The 19,474-nt window shown below is 37.7% G+C and overlaps 1 protein-coding gene across 1 annotated transcript in view; it reads left to right on the forward strand.

Moving 5' to 3' along the window:
- The window catches only part of LOC119430250 (VPS10 domain-containing receptor SorCS1-like), a 65,605-nt gene that overhangs the window by 14,495 nt on the left and 31,636 nt on the right, over positions 1-19,474 (forward strand). Inside the window, exons 2-9 of the mRNA XM_037697698.1 lie at positions 3,895-3,962; positions 5,520-5,619; positions 5,810-5,968; positions 8,469-8,542; positions 13,334-13,398; positions 13,829-13,947; positions 14,273-14,362; positions 15,654-15,764. Coding sequence (XP_037553626.1) covers positions 3,895-3,962; positions 5,520-5,619; positions 5,810-5,968; positions 8,469-8,542; positions 13,334-13,398; positions 13,829-13,947; positions 14,273-14,362; positions 15,654-15,764 — 786 coding nt within the window. The remainder of the gene's footprint in view (positions 1-3,894; positions 3,963-5,519; positions 5,620-5,809; positions 5,969-8,468; positions 8,543-13,333; positions 13,399-13,828; positions 13,948-14,272; positions 14,363-15,653; positions 15,765-19,474) is intronic.

Consider the following 19,474-nt stretch of genomic DNA (forward strand, 5'->3'; position numbering starts at 1 on the left):
GATAGATAGATAGATAGATAGATAGATAGATAGATAGATAGATAGATTGATTGATTGATTGATTGATTTGTCCCCATTGGGAAATTGGTTTGCAGTATTGCCAGCAGCACTTATGGGGGCCGTAATGGGGTAGAGGCAGGGCCGCCGACTCTGGACCCAAAAGTCACAGGTTCGATCCCCAGTCATTGCACATCTTGTGGTGTCTCTGAGCAGGACACCCTATCCCCAATTCTTCCCTGGGCACCTTCAATAGCCGCCCACTGAACCACCTGTGGGGTGGATGGGTTAAATGCAGAGGGCCAATTTTGCCATTGTACGGTAACGTATAATGATAACAGCACATAATACATTATTATTATTATTTACATAAATGATATACGTATACAAACATGACATTGACATCCATCATTGCAGCAAAGACGTTTAAGCTCAGTAATTTATACCTTGTTATTGTTTAATGATTTAATCTCTCATGGTATGAAAGAAAAGTTGTGTCCTGTTTCTTGACAATAAAGAAAGGCAGTACCTTGAGTACAACTCAAATGAGGATCTTAGTGGATGTGTATTGTCTGCTATAATCGTGTTTACCTTCCTCATAACTCTGCCCATGCATATTTTTTCCATACTCGGCAGAGTGGTCCTTAACAGTTTGCTGACTGTGCTTTCTATACTTCTCAAGGATTTCTTCTGAGCCTCTGTAGCATTGCCAAACCAACAGATGTTACAAAAGGTTAAAATACCCCAAATAAAAGCAGAATAAAACATTAAAAGCATTGAGTTATTGACTCTAAAAGAGCCCAGTTTCTTTAGAAAATACATCCTCTGCTGAGCCTTGGTGCTAATAAGGTCAACCCATGAGTCCCACTTTAAGTGACAGTCCAGAACCACGTCCAGATACTTGTAGCAAGAGACAGTTTCAGGCTGCTCTCCATTGATGGTGGTTGGAGAGAATGACTGAAGCTTCCTGAAGTCAGTAATCTTTTTTATTTGTGTGTGTTGAGAATTAATTTAGATTTTTTCCACCAATTAATGAAGAAGTCCAAAACTGGTCCTTGCTCCTCTTCCTTGTTAAAAGGCTTACCGTGCCATCAGCATATTTAATTAAATGTCTATTTGGGTAAGTATTCTGCAGGAGTTTGTGTTGGGAATAAATAACAGTGGAGATAAAACACAGCCTTGAGGAGCACCAGTGCTGGTAGTTGTTTTGTCAGAGAGTGTTGAACCCACTCTGACGTGCTGGACCCTACCTCTTAAAAAGTCTGTCATCCATAAAATCAAGCTATGTGAGATTAAAAACTATTTTGTTAATATCTCTGTCAAAACCCGTGGCTGAATGGTATTAAAAGCTGATGAGAAATCCACAAATAAAAAAATAACTTTATGCATCGGTAATTACTTGCACAAACACTCATGATTTGGATTGGGGATATTTTCATCTATTAATTTCTAAGACATTGTAAAAACCCACAGTTTTTCACATTAGTTGCAGTATACCTTGAGGCTATTGATTTATTTACTTCATCAGCAGCATTCATTAGTCTGCTCGTCAGTGATATCTTAGAGAATATAACACGATTTGAACATATTTTTTACATTTTAATTGTCTTGGTTCAAACGTGATTTCATCAGAAGATTAGCAAATTAAACATGTTCTTATTTACACAGTGTTCTGTTTTTGATGTTATGAAGGACAAGTCTAAATCAGACAGAAACGCAGCTCGTTAGGGTTTAGTATAATTACTGTATGGCCACTTTTGTTGCACATTCACTTAGTTTTTCTCCCCCCCCCCCCCCCCTTCTTTTTCTTTCAAATTCCCAAATCTACTTGAACAAGTCATCTGACAAAACCTCCAATCATGCACAAAAATGGTTTTCACTGTTATTTCATCCATCCTTTACTTGTGCGTTCAAAGAGAAGAGTTAGAAAAACCACATCTTGTTTATCTCCAGGTTGCTGCCAGCATGTTCTCTTCCTTCCTCCAACCCTGCACACTGTAGCAGGTCCTCCATTTTGTTTTACATTTACAAACTGACCAACATGGCAACAATTAATTCTAACTGGCTGCCTAATCGGACTGCGCTCTAACCGCTATCCTGGGAACACAGAGCCTCGGCTAGCCGTGAGGTGGTGGCCGACTGCAGCTCTAAACCACTAACCCAACAGATGCTCAGCTGGCTGCACCTGCCAGCCGTAGTGTTTACCACCTGCATCTAATCTCTGGATGGTGTTTAAAACTACGGCAATAAACCATGTAATCACTTGTAGCCAGAAATGAAAATAATGAAAATCTAAACTTTTTGTCTCAATGCTGTTTCCAAGCAGAAATAAGTGGCTACCAAGAAACTGCAATAACCTTAGGTTCCCCTCGGACTACTTTTACATTTGGCAGCTTGACACTGACAAAATGTGTCTTCTCCTGCAGTTTGGGTAACCTTCATGAGTCAAAGGGGGACTGAGCTGAATTTTTTTGGGGAAGTACAATTCCTCTCTCCTCCATTGCTGCAATATGTTGCTACATGTGGATTTGGCTTTCTGTTTAGTACAGTTATTTTTGTCTTTAAACAATTTGATTATTATAAAATTCAACAACAACTATATATAATAAAGTCCGTGCTCAGGTGATCCTCACTAAAGTCAAACTGTAGCATATAGCCTCCCTTAGATCCATCTATCATCCATCCATTATCTTATACCCATTTCTTCCTATTTGGGTTGCTGAGGTCACTGATGCTTATATCCAGCTGTCACTATGCGAGAGGCAGAGGACACCCTGGACAGGTCTCCAGTCCATCACAGGGACACATAGAGACAAACAACCATTCACTCTCTCACTCACACCCAGGGACAATTTAGAGTTACCAATCAGCCTAACATGCATGTTTTTGGTCTGTGGGAGGAAACCGGAGTACCTGGAGAAAACGCATGCATGCACGGAGAGAACATACAATCTCCACCCAGAAGGTATTCAGTCCAAGATTCAATCCAGCAACCTTCTCGCTGAGAGGCGGCTGCTCTACCAGCTGCGCCACTGTGCCACCCCACTTCATAGATGTTAGTCGTTTTTATTTATGCAGGCCTGGTCCACCAAGGGCTCTTTGTGAGTCAGAAAAGTTGATTTTAAAAATACTTATCTATTTGTAAACCATTGAAAAAGTCCATTGTAAAGAATTTATGCTACTAATGTCAAGATTTGTAGGCTTTCTGACACTTAAATGTGATATTACCTGCTGCACATAAAGCTCAACAGCACATATAATTTGATTACTTATAGGAAAGGTAGATGAAAAATGTCATTGCTGTTTTTTTTGTATTTTTTTGTATGAAACATCATGTGTCAGTGTTTTATTTACAACTCACATCCACTGCCATCATATTACCGCAATCCAGCCTACTTGTTAGTTTGGTATAAAAATGTGCAGTAAAGTGACAGGTTGCTGTGAGAAAAGTGTAAGAGGGTTTTCAGGTTTGTCCAATTATGTCCACAGGAGTATTACACTGACTGTTGGGTAAACCTAATCATGCACATGTCATATTTTCACCTGCTTCCATCAGTATGTTTACACAACCACTGCAACACTTGGCACAATAAATATATACGAGTTGTCATTGCTGGATGGCATGTTGTCAGACTTTAGTAACAAACTTTGCATGAGCAGCAAATATTGTGCATGCCGTGGACCATAATTTCACAGGCGTTCCTGAATGAAGTGTGAGGATTAAAACAAATGTGACCAATGTCTCAGTGACTGAACGCTGGCGCCTTAATGGATCAACGAAGCCATTAATGTTACGTTGCTCATCTCTGTGAAGGGCTCAGGTGACACTTCATTACTGCTGTTCAACAATCATGATGCACCCTGTCAGCGATGTAATCTGCTTGATTTGTTTTGTAGGTGATTCTCATGTTGACAAAATTCTATGACTTCAACTCCGGCAGAGTCACAGAGAGTTCTTTGTGGAGGTAAGAACTCTTTTCTGCATGTTTGTTTGTGAAAATAAGGTACATGCAGACAAAAAATACTGTAATATAGTTGTTTGGAATCAAAATTCTTAATGTATAAAGTAGATTTTCAGTATAAAGTAGATTTTCAATGTTATTTGTAGTTTAATGTTATCACATCTTTTAAATCTGTCTTGTTCTTAAATAATTTTGTAAAAATGATTGTGTATTTGTAGGAAAGGTCAAAACAAAAAGGTACAAGGTGAAGTGATTTCTTCTACTTTATGGTGTTTAATTGGCTCAGAACAAGAGAAGCAACTTTTTTGACTGATTTAAAAACTCAACAACCAAACAAACATCCATCCATCCATCCATTTTCTTTACCCGCTTATTCCATTTTGGGTCACGGGGGTCGCTGGTGCCCATGTCCAGCAATCACTGTGCGAGGGGCGGGGTACACCCTGGACGGGTCGCAAGTCCATCACAGGGACACATGGAGACAAACGAGACAAACAACCATTCAGTCTCTCACTCACACCTAGGGACAATTTAGAGTTACCACCAAACAAACAAGCAAATTTAAAAAGTATTTAGGCTACATTTAATTAAAAGCACTATAACAAAGACAACACAATAAAACAAGCAAACAAAAATGCAATAAACACAGTTGAAAAGACAAAATGTCAGTGTTTCGTGACGTAATATTCATTTATCGAACGATGCGATTATGTTGTTTGTTTTAGAATTTTAATTTGTCAAGCCATTTTGTGACATGAAGTGAAATGATCATTTGTTTTTTGTTTTGTTTTGCAAAATAAGGTAAATAAATAATGACATCTTTACACAGTTGTTATATAATAATTACCCAGTAAATAAAATAGCATAAAAAATAAAAATAACATATAGATTAAAACAAGAAATCCACAATATACTCAACTTGAATTAGTATCTTCATTGACTCACACGTAAACAAACAAACAAACAAACAAACAAACAAACCAAAAAATACTAATGTTTAACCCAGTGGTTCCCAGCTCTGGTCCTTGAGGAACACCTTCCTGCATGTTTTAGTTGTGTGTCCACTGTCCATGCTCCACCACACCTGGTTTGAATGAGTGGATGATTAAAAGACTTTGGCAGAAATTGAGGAAGTAATTAAATCACTGACTTAGGTACGTTGGAGCAGGGAAACAACTAATGCATGCAGGATGGCGTTCCTCAAGGACCAGTGTTGGGAACCACAGGTTTAACCTTACACATACCAATGTCAATTCCATTTCTTTAGAGTCACTCCTTCAATCCTGCATTTGATTGCTTAAAAATGAAACCAAACAGAGCAGACGCAACAAAATCCCATCTTGTAAACATGCATCAAAGAATATTTTTGATTTGCAAGATAATTAAAAAAAATCACGTTCATTTGTCCAGAAAATTGCTTTAGGACTTGCGACTGCTGCTGTAATTTTCTGCTTGCCTGACATGTCTAATGATACCATTAGCATCCAAACTGTTAAGGAGTTGTTCTGTTCTGCTTTATTCCCAAAAATCTATTTATTCTGACCTGTAATTAAATTCTAGGTCAACTGATTACGGGACCACATATGAAAAACTTAATGAGAAAGTCGGGACCAAAAGCATTCTAAGCTACTTGTATGTGAGTCCAAACAACAAAAGGAAGGTGAGTGTTTATGTGTAATGCAAAGAAATCTACTTGCATTGACCAAACCAATCACTAAACTTTACAGAAGCCTTCCGTTTGCTTCTATTCCAAGCTGTGCACTGAACAAGCACACTTAAATCTCCTGCAGGAAACAACCATGTCACAGTGGGCTGCTATTATTTTTTTCCTGTCTCTTTTCTTGTCTCAGATCATGTTACTAACTGACCCAGAGGTGGAGAGCAGCCTGCTCATTAGCCTTGACGAGGGGGCGTCCTATCAGAAACACAGCTTAGCCTTTGATATCCTCAGCCTGCTTTTTCACCCCGAGCAAGAGGACTGGATCCTGGCTTACAGCCATGACCAAAAGGTAACGCGGAGGTGTCAGATGATGTGAACGAACCAGACTGAAAGATCAGAAAGAAAACCATCTGCATAAGGGCTGGGGTGTTTGGGTTGCTCTGTTGTAGCTGGCTTTGTTGTAGTGCTCATGTTATTGTGGCCATTGTGAGGTTATAAAAATCACATCTATGTGCAACATTAATTAAAGGCCTAGCGTTCTTTGAAGAAATCCTTATTGCTGTTGCCTTTCAGGTCAGTTTTAAAATAAGATCATCTCATGAAGAGAAGGGACAGATTTGCAGACGTTTTGGTCAAACCTTGGAAATGACATTATGTGTTTCAAAACACCAAAGTTCATGCTCAATAATCCATGTATAAAACCCAACAATGTTCAGTCAGCTCATCTGGACGGTTTCTATTTTGTTATTGTAACGTTTCGTCCTTCATCCGAAGGACTTCTTTGATCTGAGGAGCCCACCAAACAAAACTGATTCCCACAACAACAGCATACTCCATAGTGGGGAGAAAAAAAAGAGAGCGATGGCCCCGGAGGCCATCTTAGCACCAGCAAACTGTTTTTTCCACTATGGAGTATGCTGTTTGTGGAAATCAGTTTTATTTGGTGGCTCCTCAGATTGAAGAAGTCCTTTGGATGAAGGACGCAACGTCTCAGCTTAAAAAAGAAACTGTCCAGATGACCTGACTGAACATTGTTGGACATTATGTGTTATTTATGTTTGTGCTTAGCGTATGTGATGAGAATGACTATTAGCTACTACCACAAAACAGTCAGATCAGTATTTGTAAATTTGACCACGTTATAGAGTTGGTTCCAGAAGTAATTGGCAAAGTTTTTTAAAAATATGTTGCACAGTGTACTGCCCTCAAAGTAAGCGTTGAGGATGACTTTCAACTACTACCAAAATTTTTTTTAGCTCAATATCTGTATTACTAGCTGAGTTATAGTCATTTTTGTACTTCCTGATAGTGGATATTTAATGTCACTTGTGCATGCACATTTAATTATTACTTTCAGAAAGTATCCGTAAATTTATTTAGCTAGCTCATAAGATATTTTACTAACAGACAAACACAGCTGATTTAAATAGTTCATGGCAAACTTTTAATCAAAGATGCTGTGCATCACTTAGTGCTTTCATTGTGTTTTGTGAATGACTCTTAGCTACATGCACATCATATCATCGCTCAGTATCTGTAAAACTGAGCAGTTTATAGCCATTTAGTTGTGGCAGCCATCTTGAATGGACTTCCTTCTAAATGTTAGCGTTGTAGATACACATTGATTGATTACTTTCTGAAAGTTTAATTTCAGTTTGTCCAATGGTGCATGAGCTATGCAAGCAAACAAACTCACACATGCATGCACAAGCAAAAACATTATTGCAGCTTCGACCTCAGTGGCGGGTGATAAGCATAGACTGCTACTGCTGAAAACATTGATTTTCAAGAACACAACTTCCATCCAGGACGCAAACACAAACACCTGCCTCCTAAACCGAGGCTGCAGTTGCCAAAAACAAAGACACTGAATCACTTGCACCCTTAAATAAACCCAAAAGGCCATTCTGCAAAGATCTTTAAGTTGGACGTGTCGTATAGATAGAACAGGGGGAAGATAACAAGGGAGGTGCACCTCAAACAAGCCTTGAACTCACACACACACACACAAAGTCACACAACTGTGAACGTAAACAGCCACCGTTCATTACGGCGTGTGAGAACCAGGCTGTCTGCTCTGTTCAACAGCCCAAACATCAAGCTCAACCTTCCTCCGCCTGCTTCTGGCCTGAGAAGTGAGATAAATGGTGCAGAGGGGAAGCCGAAAGCCCAGCCGAAAGTCATCAGAGGGTCAAAATAAAGATGCTTAAGAGACATGTGCCTGCAAGTCATTCTGTGTGTCTTTGTAAAGCTATAATTCAGCAGTTCTTTTTCATTTATTTGCTCCCAAAAGGAACTGACCCGCTCTAAATGAATCTCAGCTCGACTTCATTTTACATTTATTGATTATCTGTCATGTTGTTTAAAAGTTGCCAGTTTCGAAATGAGTCAGAGCGATGCTGCTGATCCTCGTAAAGCTGAGAGATTTAAGGTACTTGCTGCTCAATCACCGAGGCAAGATGACATGACTTTAAAGGACTTGAACATCAGTAGAAATGGTTCATGGAGAAAAAACGACAGTGACAGTAAAATTAGGGCTTTTGTGATGTCGTTTATGTTAAAAATTCTGCTCAGTTACTCCTGGAACAAAAAGTATTTCATCTCTTATCTGTTTAATGTTTTTAAGGTAACCCAGAATCAGAGTATTCCTGTATGTTACAAGAACTAATTGATTTTCTCTTATTCACTACATTTTCGTCTGCTAACAGAAAAACAACAACAACATGACGAAGTTAGAAAATCAGAGCTGCTCGGCAACACGGCTGGGTATAGGTCTGATGAAAATTTGATTTTGCGATGTAAAAAATATAATAGTATACGTATTTGATGAATGCATTCTTCTTTTTCAGCTGTATGTCTCAGTTGAGTTTGGGAGGAGATGGCAGCTTGTACAAGACAACGTTGTTCCCAACAGATTCTACTGGTGAGATAATCAGCTGCTTATTTGGCTGGAAAACATTTTGGTTTCATTTTTGCTTTTTACTTGGAAAAATGTGAATCAAACTGTGTTTCGATGAATTCTGCTCACACCAGTCGTGCATGGTGTAAACAAACAAATCAGTAACTCGTTTACAGAAAAAAAGCAATAATTACAAAGCCAAATTGGATTGTATTAACTAAGTTGATGGTGATCTGTGGCATCTTGGTGATCAGTGCCATGGTCTTGTGATTCTGAGGCAGCACGTTCGAGTCCAGGTTGCATCAGGACATCTGGTGTAAAACTATTGACAAATATTTTATGTGTCAATCACTGTGTGGACCCGTGCAGAAGAGAGCGACTGACAGAAAAGCAACAGCTAGATTGATGGTTAAAGTTCAAAGTGTACTTTTAGGCCAAATACACTTAAATCCATGTACTGGAAGTATTTTAGTAAAGGCAAAAAAAAAAAAAGGCATATTGCTTAAAACATGTTGAGTTCTATTAAACAGAAATCTAAAATTAATCATGAAAAATTACATTTTCTTTTAAAATACAGTACTGTTTTTTTCTTTATTTTTTTCTTTTCCCCCTTTTTTCATTTTTCCCCTTTTTCCTTTTTTCTTTATTTAATTTTTTTCTTATTTTCTTTTTTTTTTCCCTTTTTTTCTTTTCTCCTTTTTTTTTTCTTCTTCTTCTTCTTCTTCTTCTTTTTTTTAATTTTTTTACCGTGCTAATGTTTGGAGTCATCAAGCTCTAACTGACCTTACTGAAGTTTCAAAGCTAAACCAAAACTGAGTTGTTTTGAAGTTAAAACAAGAAAAACAGAAGCGAAAAGGACCAAAACATATGCTAAAGGATAGAAAGAGCAGCATAGCAGCTGAAAGGAGAAAATCAGTATCTCACGATAAAATAAATATATCTTATAGCAATAAAAGTGTGGCAGTTAAAAACTAGGAGCTGAACAGTAGCTAAATGCTTAAATTAGAAAGTAGCTGATGGCTTAAAAGGAGTAGAATAGTAGCTAAAAGGGGAAAAGCAGCAAAACAGTAGGTGAAAGGAATATAACATCAGCTAAAAGAAGCAGAATGGAAGCAAAGAGCTAAATGGTAGAGAGGTACTGAAGCTAATTTCAAAGAGAAAAATATTATTGATGGACATGAAAAGATCTCAGTGTGTTATATGGAGATTTTTTTAAATTAAAGAAAAATATTTTGACGTATAAAATATACAAAAGTCACAACAAACTGTTCACTGACGACCTGAACATTTTGATATATGAATGATTGACAATGCACAAAGCACAATTAATAATTAGATAGCCTAAAAGGGATGGGAGAAACTGTGAAAAAACAAGTTGTTTGAGTTTATGACTCAATATTTACACAGTTGGGGTTTTATTTCCTTCTTATAAAAAACATTTTTGTGCGGCCATTGTTCAGTTTACTCACTGAAATAAATTGTTAAATATTGTCTCCTAAAACCCTGTAAATGTGCAGATACAACAATAAATTGAGTCATTTTCAAACCGAATTATTATTTTTCTCACAATTTTCTGTAATTTTCACTGTATTAGAAAGTAATGGCAAAATATTTAGAGCACGTCCTTTAAATAGTTTTGACAGTTTTTATGTGAGCTGATTAATTATAGTCCAAGATAGCAAACAGATGTTTCACTGCTTTGATAGTTTTTGGTGAGAATTTTTATTTTAACTCCTATTTTTTACTACTATCTTTGTGAAAAACAAACCATAGTTTAATCAGGAAAGTTGAACTAACTAAGATAAATACATCAGGTTTTTGAAACTAAGCGTTTTGGATTCTCATGTATCGATAAATGCAATTTCAAAAAAAAAAGAAAAAGGTTTTATTTTTATGTCTCATTCTGCAAAATTATTATTATTTTTTTTTCAAATGTACAATTGGCTTGAAATATGTGCACAGCACAAACACAAGCATGAAATAATTTTTCAAAATTAAAAGCTGTTAATAATTAGTTTTTGTGTTTAATATCTGGCACCCTTAAACTGGATAATATATGTTGTTTGCATTGGGGAAACATTTTGTCAGACATTAACACATTATTTCCACAGTTCGAAAGAAAAAAGAATAAAAAACAAACAAACAAAAAAAAACTATACAGTAGTCACATATTAAAAGCTTTGTTTTATTGATTAAACACTTTTTTTCATTATTAAGACAAATATGTTAAAGATAGTTCTTTATCTTTAATATTATCACACAGTAATTCTGGTAAATTACTGTGAGTTTAAGTCAAAGACTAAATACAGTCATTGTTGTCTAAATGGAAAGGCAAAAACCTGTAGCGTAAATAATTAAAAACCATTCATATGCAGTGAAGCACTTTCTTTTGTCTTTATTCAGACACAACATCCACAATTTGCATAAGATTAAAAAAAAAGTTCACCAAAAATCATCACACTTTTTCACTGTGCACGTCTAAAAATATCTAAGTAACATGGTTTACAAAAACATGTTAACAGACGCCTTGTCTGTGCAGACGGAGCAGCTGTTAGTTATGGGAGAACAGCGAAACATCGGCGGGGCTTTATTTAAGAGCACGGGCTGCTGTTCCCTGATAGAATTGGATGAAGTATTTGACAGAAAGTCCATTAAAAGAGATGGAGCTGTGAGGCAATTACAGAGTGCTGAGGGAAGCAGGATGGGAGCTTTTTATATTACTGTTCAGACACAGTATGGAAAATGAGAGAAACCCATCTTCTGTCACAACAGCTGCTATTAATACAACAAGTGGTCACTTCTGTCGCTCACCACTTAGCAGCTACAATGAAGAATCTCAAGTTCAAGTAAATGAATTGGCTACGTACATCCTAGGGAGGAAAAAAGAAAACAGGCAGCGCAGGTCAGACGTCCTTCAGACCAACGTTTTCCCATCAGGTTATTGTATTATTCCTTATGAAAGAACAGTAAAGAACACCGTAACGTTCATGCTCAATAATCCAGGTATAAAATCCAACACATTAAACAACACAACGGCATCTTGCATTCATGTAAAAAAGTCCTCGTTTTTGTTGCAACTATCACTGAGCTCCAATTTATTTAAAAGTAGATGTATTGAACTATCAAATCCACCCTTATATTTATACTCTGAGAGAACCCGTCTTTCTTCCAAGACTAAAATGTCTGGGTCTGCATCTGCACTGTGTCTCTTAGAAAGAACATGCCAGATGTTTTTGATAACAAACAAGGAACATAAAAACAAAACAAACAAAAAAACTTATCTTGTGCAAAACCTCTTACTGTGTGTAAAATAAACACCATTGTCAGCATGTATTAAAGTATCACAATACTGATACAAAAAAAAGTTGATCATTCTTAATATTGAACATGATTGGGCCAAATATTGAGCCCTGTGGGACACCAATTGATAAACATAAAAAAAAACTGTATTTTAAATCTCCAACTTTATCAATAAGAAAGCAAAACAAAAGGTAAACTTTATAGAAAATATGATTCTGAGTTGTTTTTCTAGGAGAATACTTTGAGTACGTCTGTCAAATGCTTTCACAAAACAAACAAACACAAAACATTACCACAACAATTCCACCTTACCCAGTAAAATTTTATTTGTAAAGTTTTCAATAGTATAACAAGGCAGTTATTTTTTAAATAAACTGATCAGAACTAAAGACAAAGTACATGAGAACCAGTGGGGAAAAAATAATCCATGCATCACAAGAAAAATAAAGACATTTTACAAAGCAAGTATTCATTTAGTTCTACATAAAACTCATGTACATTTCTCTGATGTTGACTTTTATTTCTTTTTAAGTTTTAGCTATCAAAAATACTTAATTGCACACCAAAAGTCAATAAAAATAATAAAAATTATATGTTTGGATGGTTACAGACTCCTGTTTTTGATGCTCAATAAAATATTAAACTGAATGAGCAACACTTTTTGTCAGAAGAGTACTTGGTTTATTAAGGACATGTTTTCATTTTTTTCATTCTGGCTCATCCTCAAGTTCTTTTTTGCAGCAAGCCACTAGACTGAGTCAAGGTTTTTATACAACCTACTGCAGATGGCAGACCTTGCTTTTCATAACCTCTTTGTGCTTGCACAGCTCACATCAAACAGCAGTTTATTTCCTGATTATTATTTTTTTAATTTTTATTATGTGTATTTGCTTTCCAAAACCAGTCTCACCATAGCAGCATAACGTTACTGTAACCTGGTCCATTGAGCCCCACCTTTAAATTTTGTGAAACGAGAGACAAAACCCTGCTTCATCTTTTCAAAACACCATGTTTTTTTTTCAATCAAATATTAGTGTGTGCTTATTTCATAGCATTCCACAAATATAAATCTTCTTTTAATCGTTTAAAATCCCCTAACCATAAACTTATTTCTAAACTTATGCAAGAAATGTTATTAATTAAATCTTGCAACGGCATAAATCTTACCAAACAGCCGTTATAAATAAATTTAAAAACCATATCTCCTAATGAAAAAGTTTGCGTCTCTACCATCTCCGTCTTCTCCAAATATGATACTGAAAAAAAATACTGCGTTCGATTTAACAATTATTTAATCTCATGTTTCAGCTTTCTAACATAGAGATTATTTTTGAAGACATAAAAATAATAAAATAAAATGAAAAAATGCAGAAATAAAATTACATTTTGAGCTAACTTTATTAGAAACAACAGGGTTTTCTTTTCAAGCTGCACACGACAAAATGCTATAAATATGCCAGTCTGAAAAAAATTACAAATACACAATAAAAGTCAATGTCCATCTCGATGTTTCAGGTCAAGACTGGGTTTGGACAAAGAGCAAGGCATGATTCATCTGGAAATCAGCGTCTCAGATAAACGTGAGTCACCACATTGAGAGATTTCACATATAAATATTTGCTGTAATCAATGAAATTAAATTTAATATTGTGATATTAGTATTTATTTTAATCACCCACCCCTTCTCCCTGAATTGGCTGTTTGAAGATTCTTGATTTCATTAAGCCTGTTAAATTTTGTGAGGCGACTTGGCCCTTTCCTTGGCCAAGATATCAGAAAGAATGGGGAACTCGGATGTTAAAGTCTCATCCCTGGGGAGGCGTTTTCCTTTGGTGGACTCTAACACACCGAGACACCTCATTCTACTTAATCTATTAGAAAAAATCAAGATGATCCTCCAATATCTTACCTCACTTTTATCAAATGTAGTCTAAAACCTTGATGGTATAGTAGGGTTGCTTCTTTCTGTCTTCTCTGTATTTTTAGCACTTCTTTCTTGCTTACCCACAGGGTCACAGTACATAACTTGCAAACTTCAGAACTGCTCTGACGGAAACAAGGGCAAGCCTTTCCCTGGATTTATAATCCCTAATTCCCTCGTGGTACAGGATGAATACGTTTTCATCCAGGTGGGTTTTTATTGCAAGGTCTGGCTTCATTAAAAGACGATTAAAAGCTGTAAAGTCAGTGCATTCAGCCGCAGCTTAATGTACAGTCATGTTTTTCATTAACTGAAAGGGGCCATTATGCTGGGGAAGAAAGGGATGAAAATAAAGCCTCTGCTTTTTATGACTACAACTACACCTCACCACAATTCACAGCATCCTAATGAGAGACAAACTCGAGGTTTTTATGGGAGTTAGAGTTATTTAACACAAGCTACTAATCGGTGAATCTAAATGTTTATCAGTTTTTACCAAAATAGCTTTCTTTCCCCTTCTATTTCTCTTGAAGGTGTCTATTGGAGGACAGATTGTTCATTATGTTTCTTATAAAAGGAACGCTTTCTATCCGATGAAACTTCCCAAATACACGGTGCCTAAGGTGAGATAACTGACATTCATTTTTGTGGCTGTTTTTATGTATATTTTAAGGTAACTTTGGGTTTCTTTACAGTTTTTTATTTGTCTCAGATTTGTTCTTCACATCAATAGGCTCCTGAAAAATGGTTCACATTTGCATGATTATAACCATGTATTGAGAACCTATGTAGTGTTTCGATTTTCCTCTCATCTTTAAAAACAGATTAAAACTATAAAGTTGCTTGTCTATATTTCAGAAAAGGATGCTCTATTTCATCAAACTGTTCTTGTTTCAATTTATCAGTCTTGGAAGGGTTAGTGTTTTGAAAGTCACTGCATGACAACAGGAGGACTTTAATGTCTGCAGTGTTGTTTCAATAAATCTGTCCAAGTGTCTAACCATCCATCCAGCCATGGATATTGTAGAAATCACCTTGTGAAGGACACATATCACCTACTGTGTTTGACTCTAGATTAAAAACAATCAGTAAAATTAAATAGAGCCCATATATTCAATTTTTTGTTTGCATTATGCTTGAGATTTAATTGCTAAGATGACTTACAATGATGCAAAGAAGTAAAAAAAAGGGCAGCTATTTGAAAGCTATGCAAATTCATACACAATAAAAAGTGCTGGGTCTTTATGGCAATGCAACTGCTGGGCTAAAGTTGTTAGGTTATTGATTGTGTTGGTTTAATCAAATCTTAAACCAGCCACTAGGGAGCACAAGCCAATATATCTCTTGTATTGGTCCTAAACCCAGATAAATGGTGAGGGTTGTGTCAGGAAGGGCATCTGACATAAAAAATCCAAAAATAATATGTGCATTCATCTACACGACACCATACTGGATTGGTCAAGGCTGGGTTACCAACAACCAGCAACAAAGTTGTTGACAAACAGGGTGCTGGCGGAAATTGTGCTTCTGTTAGATGAAGACCACAAAGAGGGAAGCATGTCAGGAGACAGAGGGAGAAAGTTAAAAAGTGTAGGACTGAGGATAGCAGCTATAAATGTGGGGAGAATGACAGGCAAAGGTAGAGAGCTGGCTGGCATGATGCAGAGAAGGAAGGTAGATGTTTTATGTGTTCAAGAGACCTAGTGGAAGGGCAGCAAGGCTCACATCATTGGAGCAGGGTTTAAACTGTTTAATCATGGTGTGGATAGAAAGAGAAATGGAGTAGGGGTGGTCCTAAAGGAGGAGTTGGCAAATAATGTAGTAGAGGTGAAAAGAGTGTTAGATAGGGTGATATGTCTGAAGGTAGAAGAAGAAGGTCTGATGCTAAATGTTGTCAGTGGTTATGCTCCACAGGTTGGATGGGATTTAGAGGAGAAAGATAAATTTAGGAAGGATTTGGATGAAGTGATAGAGAGTATTCACAGGAAGGACAGAGTGGTGATCACAGTAGACATGAATGAACAGGTTGGTGAAGGAGACAGAGGGGATGAGGAAGTGATGGGTAGGTTTTGTGTCAAGGAAAGTAACCAGGAAGGACAGATAGTGGTGGATTTTCCCAAGAGAATGGAAATGGCTGTAGTCAACACTTATTTCCAAAAGAGAGAGGAACATAGAGAGACCTATAAGGGTGGAGGAAGAAGTACTCAGGTCGATTACATTCTGTGTAGCAGAGAAAACCTGAGGTTGATTGGGGACTGTGAGGTTGTGACAAGGAAGAGCATAGCCAGACAGCATTAGATGGTTGTGTGTAGAATTAATGTTGTTGTGAAGAAGAAAAAATTAATAAAATCAGAGAAGAAGACCAAATGGTGGAAGCTGAGGAAAGAAGAATGGTGTGAGAAATTCAGAGAGGTGCTGTTAAAGACTGTGGGTAGTAAGAAAGAGCTTCCAAATGACTGGGCTACTACAGCAACAGTAATTAGAGAGACAGATAAGAAGGTAATTAGTTTGTCAACTGGACTGAATATAGATGATATGGAAACCTGGTGGTGGAATAGTGAATTGTGGGACACTATTCAAAGAAAGATTGTTAGTCAAGAAGAAATATGACAGTGAGAGGACTGAAGAGAGGAGACAGGAATATAAGGATGCAATGCAAAGCAAAGAGGGAGGTGGCAAAGGCAAAACAGAAGGCATGCGATGAGTTGTATGGGAGGCTGGACACTAAAAAGGGCGAGACGGACTTGTACCAATTGGTGAGACAGAGGGATCAGGCTGGAAAGGATGTGCAGCAGGTTAGGTTTGCTAAAGGTAGGAATAGTAATGTTCTAACAAGTGAGGAGATTATGATAGGAAGATGGATAGAGTAATTTGAGGAGCTAATGAATGAAGAGAATGAAAGCCAAAGAAGGGTAGAGGTCACAAAAACTGTGGACCAGGAAGTGGGAAAGATTAGTGAGGGTGAAGTTCGGAACGCTCTGAAAAGAATGAAGAAGGGGAAGGCAGTAGAACCTGATGACATGCCAGTGGAAGTTTGGAAATGTCTTGGAGAGATGACAGTGAAGTTATTGATTCCAATATTCAATGGCATATTTGAGGGTGAGAAAATGTCTGAGGAATTGTGCTGGTGCCCAATTTTAAGAACAAGGGTGATGTACAGAGTTGCAGCAACTACAGGGAAATTAAGTTGATGAGTCACACAATGAAGATCTAGGAGAGAGTTGTGGAAGCTAGACTTAGACGAGAGGTGACTGTGAGCAGCAGTCTGTTTCATGCTGAGATAGAGCACCACAGATGCCATCTTTGCTTTGATGATGCTGATGGAGAAGTACAGAGAGGGTCAGAAAGAACTTCATTACGTATTTATCGGTTTAGAAAAAGCATATGGCAGGGTGCCAAAGGAGGAGGTGTGGTATTGCATCAGGAAATCTAGGGATGCAGAGAAGTATGTTAGACTAGTACAGGACATGTATGAGGACAGCAGGACAGGACATGTATGAGGACAGCAGGACAGTGGTGAGATGTGCTGTAGAAGTGACAGATAGCTTCAAGGTGGAGGTGGGACTGCATTATGGATCAGCCCTGAGACCCTTTTTGCTTTGCTCTGGTGATGGACCGACTAACAGTTGAGATCAGGCAGGAATTTAGTAAGGTGACAGTATGCAGTTGAAAGAAGAGGAATGAAAGTCATAGTAAGACAGAGTACATGTGTGTGAATGAAAGGAAGACAGGTGGAACAGTGAGGCTACAAGGAGCAGAAGTCACAAAGGTGCAGGACTTCAAATACTTAGGGTTCACTGTCCAGGAGACTGGGGAGTGTGATAAAGAAGTGAAAAAGAGAGTCAAGGCAGGATGGAGTGGATGAAGAAAATATTCTGGAGTGATTTGTGACTAGAGTGGCAGCAAAGATCAAAGGCAAAGTTTACAAGACCAGCTATGTTGTATGGTCTGGAGACAGTGGCACCGACTGGATGTGGAAGAAATGAAGATGTTGAGATTTTCCTTATGACAAGAATGGATAAGATTAATGAGATCATCAGAGGTACAGCACAGGTTGAACAACTGGGAGATGAAGTTAAAGAGGCCAGACTGAGAATGTTTGGACATGTCCAGAGGAGGGACAGTGGGTATATTAGCAGAAGGATGTTAGAGATGCAACTGCCAGGAAAAAAAAAGATGAAGGCCAAAGAGGTGTTTTATGGATGCAATTAGAGAATATATGGAGGGAGCTGGAGTGAGGATATAGGATTCAGAGGTCAGAGTGAGCTGGAGAAGGATGACTCACTGTGGCGACCCCTGAAGAAGGAAAAGCCAAAAGAAGAAGAAAAATAATGTTTAATTAAATCTTTTTTTTTTTTCATTTAGCCTTTATTTATCCAGGTTAGTCTCATTGAGCCACGAGAACTCATTTTCAAGAGAGACCTGTTTAGGGAGCACATGGTGGGGGTTAAGGACCTTGCTCATGGGCCCAGAGTGGGGCGAATGAGGGTGGGGGCAAGTGTGGGTGTTTCACCCACCCCACCCACAATTTTGATGTTGTCGGGGCCGGGGCGTGAACCGGCGATCTTCGGATCACAGGCCCACCTCTCTAACCTCTGCGCCACTTAGTTTTAAAGAGTGACCCAGAGGTTGGATCTGAGATATGCTATGTCATTCTTCACATTCTGCCATTTTAGGCTGGAGGTTGACCAAAACAAACCTGATTAAATCACAAATCTAAGAAAGTAAATACAGTTTGTAAGAATCCAACAATTTTCAGTCAGGTCATCTGGACAGTTTCTTGTTTTTGCTGAAACATTTCACCTTCTATTCGGAAGGCTTCATCAGTCAAGGAAACACACAACACAAAACTGATTCTTCCCCCAAACAGCTTACTCCAAAGTGGAACAAATCAGTTATGTTGGTGCTAAGATGGTGTCTTTGGCACACCCCCTCCTCTTGTGCTGGCCCTCTTCCTCGTCGACAGTCATGTCAAACTGGTTTAAAACCAAAAAAAGTCCATGCTCCATAATCCAGGTATACAATCCAACAATTTTCCAAAAAAAAGTCTTTTTGGTTTTGAACCAGTTTGACATGACTGTCGACAAGGAAGAGGGCCAGCACAAAAGGAGGGGACGTGCCAAAAACACCTTCTTAGCACCAACATAACTGGTTTGTTCCACTTTGGAGTAAGCTGTTGGGGGAAGAATCAGTTTTGTTGTGCATTTCCTTGACTGATGAAGCCTTCCGGATCGAAGGTGAAAGGTTTCAGCAAAAAAAAAAAAGAAACTGTCCAGATGACCTGACTGAAACTTGTTGGATTGTATACCTGGATTATTGAGCATGGACTATTTTTTTTTTTTTCAGTTTGTAAGAATATGTTCAACCTTTGTTATTACTAAAGTTTGCACTAGACATTAAAATTTGTTTTCCTAAGATATTTTTTGTTGGTGCTATAGGTTAGTGGTTCTTAAACTGGGGTTCCTGGACCCCCGGGGATACGCGAACCAGTGCTTGGGGGTTCCGCAAAAAATATAATTCAATTCTATTTCCAATTCAGTTCATTTATACAGTGCCAAGTCACAACAGAAGTCATCTGAGGGCACTGAACAGAAACATTAATATATAAAAATAAGTTAACAGAAATATACACACACACACACACACACACACACACACACACACACACACACACACACACACACACACACACACACATATATATATATATATATATATATATATATATATATATA

Source organism: Nematolebias whitei, chromosome 1 (genome assembly GCF_014905685.2).
Source record: "Nematolebias whitei isolate Nwh7 chromosome 1, NemWhi1, whole genome shotgun sequence".
In the NCBI taxonomy this organism is placed as follows: domain Eukaryota; kingdom Metazoa; phylum Chordata; class Actinopteri; order Cyprinodontiformes; family Rivulidae; genus Nematolebias; species Nematolebias whitei.